Genomic DNA, 9,324 nt, shown 5'->3' with positions numbered 1-9,324 from the left:
TGTAGGGAGCCGAGCCCCGGGCCTGACCCTGGGGCGCGCTGGGCTCCAGTCGTGGCAACTGGGTGTGGGGAGGCCACCCAGCCCACCTGGGGTATCCGCTGTCGGACGGGCTCTCACCTCCAACATCCGCAGGAACCCCTGAGCCCAGGCCCGGCCGGCTGGGGTTCCATGGGCCCTGGGTCCACATTGCCCGGGGATTGGTGAGTTCCCTGAGGGTTTGAGCAGCTCCTTTGGACCCAGGGCTCTCACTAACCCAGGGAATCCCACCGGGGTGGGTCGGGCCGGGCTCCAGGGCCCCAGGACCGGGTGAGTGCCACCTAGACCATGCCTGGCTCCGTGGACCTCCAGAACACACAGTTGGTCCAGGATCTGGATCTATCCCGACCCGGTCAGGACTTCCCATCCAGGAGTTATGCTTGCCCGCTGCCCCTTCAGTGCTAGGGGAGCAGGAGAAGAGGTTGGCCAGAAAGGTCTCCTTGGGTTTGCGGCTTTGTGGACCCTGATGGCCTAATTTCTGAGGCTGAGGTGGAGCTATGGAGAGATCTCAGGCCTGCACTGACTGGGTCTCCACAGTTTCAATAAGCCACTACTTGAGCTGAATGAGTAGTGCTGCCAGCGGAAATGCGCATGACCCTAGGCTGTCCCAGGCTTGGCCCCTCTTGGGGGGGGGGGGGCATGCCTGCAAAGGTTGGTTTTTTTTCCTGTCCCCACTCTACTCTCTGGGGCCTGACATCTTCTCCTCCAGCAGCTGCAGAGCCAGGACATCAAAGCTGGAGTGAAGCAGACACTGTCCATGGAGCAGGTAAGGCCATGTGCTTATTTCAGACCTTTGTTTACAAAATGCTTCCAAACTGCTAGTCTCTTAGGAGACCAGGCTGCTTCAGAAGGGCAGGGAAAGGGCCCCTTCTCTCTACTAATAGAAAATGAAACAGATCCCCCAAAGGGGCGGAGTCTGGCTTCAGGACAGCAAGCCTCAGCATATACTCAGTAAAGGCTCTGGGAATGACTGACCTCATTGGCCAGTTAAGGTCTCCCAAGCCCTGAACTTACTCCTCCTCCTCTGTCTTTGAGTCAAGAAGAAGGTAGTGGAAACCAAGGATTCTTTCTCACTCTTGGTCTAGTAGGCAGGACAGCAGACCAGCAGTATGGGGGGGCTGACCCTGGGTCTCTTTTTCCTCATTTCTGGCAGGTGGATAAGGTGGACAGGGGGCGGTGGTGATGGCGCAGTTTGACACTGAATACCAGCGCCTAGAGGCTTCCTACAGCGATTCACCCCCAGGAGAGGAGGACCTGTTGGTGCACGTCCCTGAAGGGAGCAAGTGTAAGTTCTTGGCCATGACAGCCAGAGCTGGGGCATGGGGGAGAGCTGGTGGAGTGGGGAGCAAGGGGCTTCCATTCCTTCAGGGCTCTGACATCTCTACTCCTGTGCCCACAGCACCTTGGCACCACATCGAAAACCTCGACCTCTTTTTCTCTCGAATATCCTTTGTGTCTCTGTTGGAGCTGTGGGACCTTTAGCCCCTCTCTAAGACAGGCCTCTGGTGGGAAGTTGGGGTGGGTTTGACTATAATCCCTGTAAGGGGGATGGAACTATTGAGGTTAAAAGAGGATGGGGGAAATAATGATTGTTCTAAGTACCAAGAGCTATGTACCTTTCACTTCTTTTTTTAATGTTGGGTTGTTTTTTTAAATATTTGTGTTGATTTCAGAGAGGAATGTGGAAGGAGAGAGAGACAGAAACATCAAGGATAAGCGAGAATCACTGCCTCCTGCACGCCCCACACTGGGGATCGAGCCCACAACCCGGGCATGTGCCCTGATCAGGAATCGAACCGTGACCTTCTGGTTCATAGGTAGACACTCAACCACACTGGCCAGGCGGTGCCTTTCACTTGTGGTGTCTATTTATAAGGGACCTCTCTAAGAGTGCTTCTCCTTTTTGATGGGATGCTAATAACCATAATAATTAATGTCTTTTGACTCATTCTGTGTCAGCTCTGTGTTAAATACTTTACATGCATTGTCTTAGACCTAATAATCCTATAAGATAGGTGCTGTTATTCCCAATATATCACTGCAGACAAAAGCTTAAAGAGGTTAAGTGCTTGGCCAAAATTACACCGCTAGAAAGTTATTGAGCCAGGACTTAAGCCCAGGTATATGACACCAAAGTCTGTGCTCTTAATTGCTGTCTCTACGAACCACTTTTTCTTAAGAATTACACGTTTATAATCTACACCAGAAGAATGGCTTCACTTGTATGCTCATCGGGGAGATCTTTGAGCTTATGTAAGTATAAAAAGGGATGGATCATTTGGTAAAGGAATACATCTCAGTCTTTACTCTTCTTGAGCTCACCCCTGGCCCTACCTGCCAATGCATCACAGTCCCAGGCTCAAAATTCTGCAAACCTTTGTATTTCAGGGATTGGATATGGCACCAAAATTTAAAGCCTTCACCATTTTTACCTCCCATATAAGCTTTCCAAGTTCTGTCTCTTCCATGAAGAGAATTCAGACTTGATCATTTCATCAGAGCTCCAGTGGAATGGGCATGCTTCAGTCAGAGATGCCAGCCACTTGAGAAAGTGTCTCTGTTCTGCCTTGGTTGTGCCTTAGACCTGCTGCTGGGCAGAGAGCCTTCTAAGAGGAAGGAGCCATATGACCTTGCCAAAGAGGAAGGGGTTGGGAAACCATCCCTCAGTAAGAAAGAGTTCAAATCCCCAAAGGGCTTCTAACGACTATATCAAAAGGAAGTCGGGGACCAGGAACCAGTGACAACCATCAAGACTTTTGAAAGAGTCCAGTAAGCAGTGGCAGAGATTACTGTGAGGCGAAAGACAGAAGCACACTGATTCTGTAGGGCCTGAAGCTAAAAGCAAAAAATAGGAGCTTGTTTGTAGGGCTGAGCAGTAGAGAGAGCCTACGAGGAGCTCCCTAGCCCCTCCATTTCCCAGAGGCTGCGCCCTAATCTTGTCCCGCTGCTTCCAGACTCCTCTCTTTTCCACACTATTTCACTGGTGCCTCTCTGACTCTTGGGCTGCGCCCCCTCTTCCCAACTCTCCAGGCAGTTCCTCTTTGTGGTTGCCTTCACCACCTTTCTGGTCAGCTGTGTGGACTATGACATCTTATTTGCCAACAAGATGGTGAACCACAGTCTTCACCCCACCGAGCCCGTCAAGGTCACTCTGCCAGATGCCTTTTTGCCTGCCCAAGTCTGTAGTGCCAGGTAAGGGCTGCAGGTCAGAGGGCATCAGAGTCTGTAGTTCTGATCGAAGGTGGGGAATGGAATGGAATGTGAGGCAATAACACATTCCCTAGAACAGAGACTCAGGCCCAGCCTTGCCAAATCCTCCAGGAGAGCAGCTTATCTGCCAAGACTCCTTAAAGGCACCCCTTCTCGCCATTTTTTACCCCACCAGGATTCAGGAAAATGGCTCTCTCATCACCATTCTGGTCATCGCTGGTGTCTTCTGGGTCCACCGGCTTATCAAGTTCATCTATAACATTTGCTGCTACTGGGAGATCCACTCCTTCTACCTGCATGCTCTGCGCATCCCCATGGTGAGACTGGGAAGTTGGGCAGTTAGCGCCACAGCCCAAGATGCCTTCTTCACCTTGGTGAGGGTGGGGTGTATTCCTGGGCATCAGGCCTCCTCGGCTGTCATTGGCAGGTGAGGGAGCATCTGCTTAAGGGCTCCACTCAACTAAGCACAGGACCCTGAGCCTCTCAGGTGATGCAGGGCAATGGGTCAAGGCAACCATCCCACCTTCCACACCTTGTCTCTTCCCCACCCCACAGTCTGCCCTTCCATACTGCACGTGGCAGGAAGTGCAGGCTCGGATTGTGCAGACCCAGAAAGAGCACCAGATCTGTATCCACAAGCGTGAGCTGACAGAGCTGGACATATATCACCGCATCCTCCGCTTCCAGAACTACATGGTGGCACTGGTTAACAAATCCCTCCTGCCCCTGCGTTTCCGCCTGCCTGGCCTTGGGGAGGTTGTCTTCTTCACCCGTGGCCTCAAGCGGGAGCCTGGGGCCCTGGGAGCACGTTGCTGGTCACTCTATGGCCGCTGCTACCTCCGCCACTTCAACGAGCTGGAGCATGAGCTGCAGTCCCGTCTGAACCGTGGCTACAAGCCAGCCTCCAAGTACATGAATTGCTTCTTGTCACCTCTGCTGACACTGCTGGCCAAGAATTGCGCCTTCTTTGCTGGCTCCATCCTGGCCGTGCTTATTGCCCTCACTATCTACGACGAAGATGTGTTAGCTGTGGAACATGTCCTCACCACCGTCACACTCCTGGGGGTCACTGTGACCGTGTGCAGGTGGGTCGGGTAGCAGGTGGGAGCGAGCTGACTAGCATTCCCTGGCAAGGCTGACGTCTCACTGTGACCCTGGTCCTGCAGGTCCTTTATCCCAGACCAGCACCTGGTGTTCTGCCCTGAGCAGCTGCTCCGCGTGATCCTCGCTCACATCCACTACATGCCCGACCACTGGCAGGGTAATGCCCACCGCTCGCAGACCCGGGACGAGTTTGCCCAGCTCTTCCAGTACAAGGCAGTGAGTGGAGTTGGAGTTAGGGCCTTCTAGAAACTGGCCGATAGCTTGGTGGTGAGGCCTGGGATCCCTCCTACTCTCATGGCCTTGGTCCCTTCCCTTGTAGGTATTCATCTTGGAGGAGTTACTGAGCCCCATTGTCACACCCCTCATCCTCATCTTCTGCCTGCGTCCACGGGCCCTGGAAATTATAGACTTCTTCCGCAATTTCACTGTGGAGGTCGTTGGTGTTGGAGATACCTGCTCCTTTGCCCAGATGGATGTTCGCCAGCATGGGCATCCCCAGGTACTGGGAGAGGAGGGGGCAGGTGGCTAGAGACAGTGCTGGCAAACTCCAAAAAGGTATCTCTCCTGAGCCAACACCTCACAAAACAGCAGCCCTGTCTCCAGGCACACACTGCTTGATAAACAGGAGCCTGGGCTGGATTTTAGCCCTAAACTGGCACCCTTGGCCAAGAAGCTCCCTGAGAAAGGCACAAACCAAGCAATTAGCTCAGTGTGTGGCCACTCCTGGGGTGGGCACCAGGGCCCTGGACAAGATACAGCAGTGTATTGCGGTCTCTGTCCTCCAGGGGTAAACCTCTCCCTAGCAAGAAAGGTACAAAAAGGGTTCCTGTAAGAGAACTATCCTCTCACTGTGGCCTCTCTTGTTCAGTGGCTATCTGCTGGTCAGACCGAGGCCTCAGTGTACCAGCAAGCCGAGGACGGGAAAACAGAGTTGTCACTTATGCACTTTGCCATCACCAACCCTGGCTGGCAGCCACCACGTGAGAGCACGGCCTTCCTGGGTTTCCTCAAGGAACAGGTTCAGCGGGATGGAGCAGCTGTTGGCCTTGCCCAAGGGGGTCTACTCCCTGAAAATGCCCTCTTTACGTCCATCCAGTCCTTACAATCTGAGTCTGAGGTGTGTTCCTGGGGGCTGGGAGGTGATGGGCAGAGTGGACTCCAGGAGCTGGAGTTGAGAACTGGGCATGGGGTGGAAGGGCGTACCCAAGTGGTCGGCAAACTGGCCCCTTGAGTGTGGCTCTTCCACAAAATACCACATGTGGGCGCGCACGTACAGTGCGATTGAAACTTCGTGGCCCATGCCACGGGGCCAAAGAGCTGCATGTGGCTCGTGAGCCGCAGTTTGCCGACCACTGGCCTACCCTATAGTTTTCCTTCTCTCTGTTTAGTCTGTGTCATTGGTTCCTGATATAAAAAATATTGGGGGCCCCAGAAGCTTCCCTCCTGCCCTGAGAATTCTCACCCCTTCCTTTCACAGCCACTGAGTCTTATCGCAAACGTAGTGGCCGGCTCGTCCTGCCGTGGTCCTTCCCTGCCCAGAGACCTGCAGGGCTCCAGGCACAGGACTGAAGTCGCCTCTGCCCTGTGCTCCCTCTCCCCTCTGCAGCCTGGGCAGGTTTCCACGGGCCGGGCTCCCAATGCCATGGCAGGCTCTGGGTGAGTAGAGGTGGGCCCAGATGGGAGGGCATGGCAGTAGCACCTAGCATTTTACATCGGTCTCAGAAATGTTAATAATTGCCATCTCTGTGCTGGGAGGGACAGGATGGATGCCAGGACAGCCAGCTCTGGGAGCAGTGTGTGGGAAGGACAGCTGCAGAGCCTGGTGCTGTCAGAATACGCATCCACTGAGATGAGCCTGCACGCCCTCTATATGCACCAGGTGAGTGGGCCACAAGGAGCAAGGCCACGGACCCAAGGTAGCAGTTGAAAAATAGAATAGAGGGTTTTAGAGGTGGAGAAGCAAGACGTAGGTTCAAATCTCTACTCTGCCATTTACCTGCTCTGCAATTTCCATTCCAACATATACCCTCTTACTATCCATTTAGCCAAGCTTATTCTCATCCAGGGCCTTTACACACTGGGGTTTCCCCTGCCAAGAACCCCCTTCCCTGAGATACTGATATGGCTCCCTCCTTCTCCTTATCAGATCTCTGCTCTTAGCTTTTCTATGTGACAGTCTCTGGCCACACTGAGTAAAAACTGCCCTTGCCCGCCCTTCTGAATCTTCCCACTCCATTTTTCTCCATAGCATTTAGCACCATCTGACATATTTTATTATTTCCTTATTTCCTTATTTATTTATTTATTGTCTATTCCCCCCCCCCCCTTTCTCCCTCCTAAGTATATAAGCCCAAAAAGGACTTGGGTTTTGATCTGGTTTTCACTGCTATATCCCCAGCACCTAAAAGAGTGCCTGGCACTTAGTTCCATAGTTTGTTCTTAAATCAAGTGTCTAGATACAATGGGTGCTATTATAACCTTTGCACAGGCTTATTCCAGGGGTCTGCTAAGAATTTAACCTGTAAAACATTGTATGTATGTTACACACTTTTAACACAATAGATACTCTGGTCAGTGATTCTAGGTGAGATGGTATAAATGGGAACTGGCTGATACCATGGTGGGGAGCAGCTGTTTCAGACAGATACCCTTCTGTTCCCAACTAATGAGCCCCCCACTTCTCAGCTCCACAAGCAGCAGGCCCAGGCTGAACCTGAGAGGCATGTGTGGCACCGCCGGGAGAGTGATGACAGTGGGGAGAGTGCTCCTGAAGAGGGGGGAGAAGGTGCCCGGCACCTCCAATCTATCCCCCGCTCTGCCAGCTATCCCTGTGCTGCTGTACCCCGGCCTGGAGCACCAGAGACCACTGCCCTGCAAGGGGGCTTCCAAAGGCGCTACGGTGGCATCACAGGTATCCAGTGGGCATTCAGGAGGACACAGCCTTTCTTCGCATCCCTCCTGGTGAAGAAAGAAGTGAGAGGGACCAGGCCAAGGAGAATAACCCCTCTCTGTCCCCATACAGGGCAACCCTTCCCCTCATTCCTGTTTGTATTCGTTCTAAGAGTATGTTTACTTGTGTCTCTAGATCCTGGCACAGTGCCCCGGGCTCCCTCTCACTTCTCTCGGCTGCCCCTTGGCGGGTGGGCTGAAGATGGACAGTCAGCATCAAGGCACCCAGAGCCCGTGCCCGAGGAGGGCTCTGAGGATGAGCTCCCCCCTCAGGTGCACAAGGTAAGGGCTCCAGGACCTGTTAACAACGGCCAGAAATAGCAACTTCCAGGCTGAGGTCAAAGCTCATGCAAAGGAAGTTGGGCCTCTCAAGCAGAGATTCTGCACCCTTTCACCCAAAATACACTCCCCTTCCTTTCCTCGCCTGCTCTGAAATACAGGCCTTGATTTTTCCTTTGCTTACCTCCCCAAGAATCAAGCTTTCCTTTTCTTTTATCTCCAGGCTTCTTTTAGGTAAGCAGCAGATAGCTGAAGACTATCTCTACTACCAGCCCTCTTCTCTCCACAGGTCTAGACAAGGCTGAGGAGGGTCCCTATGCCCCAGGATGCAGGCATCTGTTGCCCTGCCATCCCATCCACCTGCCATGGAGGGCTTCTCTGAGTGTTGCCTGGCTCCACGCGTATGGTGTTTGTGTGTCCGTGCCTGGCCAAGGGAGGTGCCAATACTAGGCTCACCACAGCCCCAGGAGAGAAATTGGGGGCCTAGGACCAGGGCACACAGGACTCTAGCCTCATCCCCAGGAACTCACTTGGCTCGGAGTGTGGTGCTAGCAACTGGCCCCCAGCCCAGCCCCAATACTGCCACCTTTGCACCTACCCCTACGAGTTTCCAGAGGACTGCCCACCACAGAAGCTGCCAACCAGGGAGAACCTGTGCCAACTGTGGAGTGGGGAGGTTGGGCCTGGACCCTCAACCTCTGTGGCCTCCCTATCCCCACCCTGAACAGATGAGCAGCTCAGGCTGTGGCCCTTACCTCACCCCCAGTTCTCCCAGTGCTACAGCCTGCTCACCCCTCCCTTCCTGCACATCACTGGCATGTGAGCTGCTTGCTCTGGTTCTGTTCGCTTGTTGCCCTTCCGTTCAACTTTTGATTTGCATTGGCGTAGAGGCCCTAGCTCCCAGCTCCTCTCACGCTATCTTTTGACACTAAGGATGGTTTCTAAATTACAGGAGCAGGATGGAAATTTTTTGCTGCCCTGTCCAATTTTTCAGATGGCTCCTGGGAGACTGAGGCCTTCCTAGCCCCCATTACTGCTTATTGTACCCCCATCCCTCCCACCTCCTGCACAAGGGACGGGGTTGGAGTGTGCCCTGGTCCGTCTACCTCCCAGCAAGAGAGCTCTGACCTGCCTCCTGTTGTCCCCTAGAGGGGGACAGAGGGGCGGCAGGATGGCTTTGCCCTAGGCTGTGGGCTGCCGCATTGCATGCTGGGACCCAGCTCTTACCCTCAGCCCCACCCTCGGCTCCGGTCCGCTGCGGGGAGTGGTGAGTTGCGCTGCCTGAACTCACCGCGGGACGCGGTGGTGACTGTGTACAGCTTGATTACCCTTAATAAAGAAGGGACTTTGACCAGGTCGCGGCCATATTGTCTCCACGGCTAGGGTTCGGGGAACAAGCGGAGTGGGGTACATGGGGTCCCCACAGGTGGCTGTGGACCGGGACAGGCCCCGTAGGAAAGTGGGCCTGTGCGGTGTCAAGGACATACCGAGCCAGCGGGCTTAGCAAAAGGGCCGTTTCCGATCCAAGGCTCCTTGGAGGTCAAGGTCTCCAGCCGGATGGGCGGTCAGATTTCCCGCTCTGAGCACGTGACCGAGCTGACGCCGCTGGTTTGTTTCGCCCTCCCCAGCGCCCCTTCCCCCCGCCCCTTCGGTGACACATCGCCAATGGCTGGGAAGGGACTGGGCGGTTACGGTGGGCGGAGCTGCTGCAGAAGAATGCGGCTCGAGTCCGACACCGTCCGTGTG

At 54.2% G+C, this 9,324-nt stretch overlaps 1 protein-coding gene across 7 annotated transcripts in view; it reads left to right on the top strand.

The window, feature by feature from the left end:
* ATG9A (autophagy related 9A) overlaps window positions 1-8,934 on the top strand; it is a 9,264-nt gene extending 330 nt beyond the window's left edge. For 3 of the 7 annotated variants that reach the window (XM_015563633.1, XM_015563636.1, XM_015563635.1), the window contains exons 2-16: window positions 746-802; window positions 1,190-1,321; window positions 1,436-1,479; window positions 2,225-2,289; window positions 3,067-3,228; window positions 3,422-3,563; window positions 3,802-4,331; window positions 4,413-4,566; window positions 4,670-4,849; window positions 5,219-5,467; window positions 5,828-6,006; window positions 6,106-6,229; window positions 7,036-7,261; window positions 7,436-7,581; window positions 7,868-8,934. In XM_015563633.1, the coding sequence (XP_015419119.1) occupies window positions 1,219-1,321; window positions 1,436-1,479; window positions 2,225-2,289; window positions 3,067-3,228; window positions 3,422-3,563; window positions 3,802-4,331; window positions 4,413-4,566; window positions 4,670-4,849; window positions 5,219-5,467; window positions 5,828-6,006; window positions 6,106-6,229; window positions 7,036-7,261; window positions 7,436-7,581; window positions 7,868-7,873 (2,310 nt within the window). In that variant the 5' untranslated portion in view covers window positions 746-802; window positions 1,190-1,218 and the 3' untranslated portion in view covers window positions 7,874-8,934. Of the gene's footprint in view, window positions 1-6; window positions 201-745; window positions 803-1,189; window positions 1,322-1,435; window positions 1,480-2,222; window positions 2,290-3,066; window positions 3,229-3,421; window positions 3,564-3,801; window positions 4,332-4,412; window positions 4,567-4,669; window positions 4,850-5,218; window positions 5,468-5,827; window positions 6,007-6,105; window positions 6,230-7,035; window positions 7,262-7,435; window positions 7,582-7,867 lie in introns of those variants that run through there. The other 4 variants (XM_015563637.1, XM_015563634.1, XM_006763365.2 and 1 more) reach the window with 4 other exon arrangements.
* The last annotated feature ends 390 nt before the right edge of the window (window positions 8,935-9,324 follow it).

Source organism: Myotis davidii, unplaced genomic scaffold (genome assembly GCF_000327345.1).
Source record: "Myotis davidii unplaced genomic scaffold, ASM32734v1 scaffold575, whole genome shotgun sequence".
Lineage (NCBI taxonomy): Eukaryota > Metazoa > Chordata > Mammalia > Chiroptera > Vespertilionidae > Myotis > Myotis davidii.
This window is presented reverse-complemented; position numbering and strand designations above follow the sequence as displayed.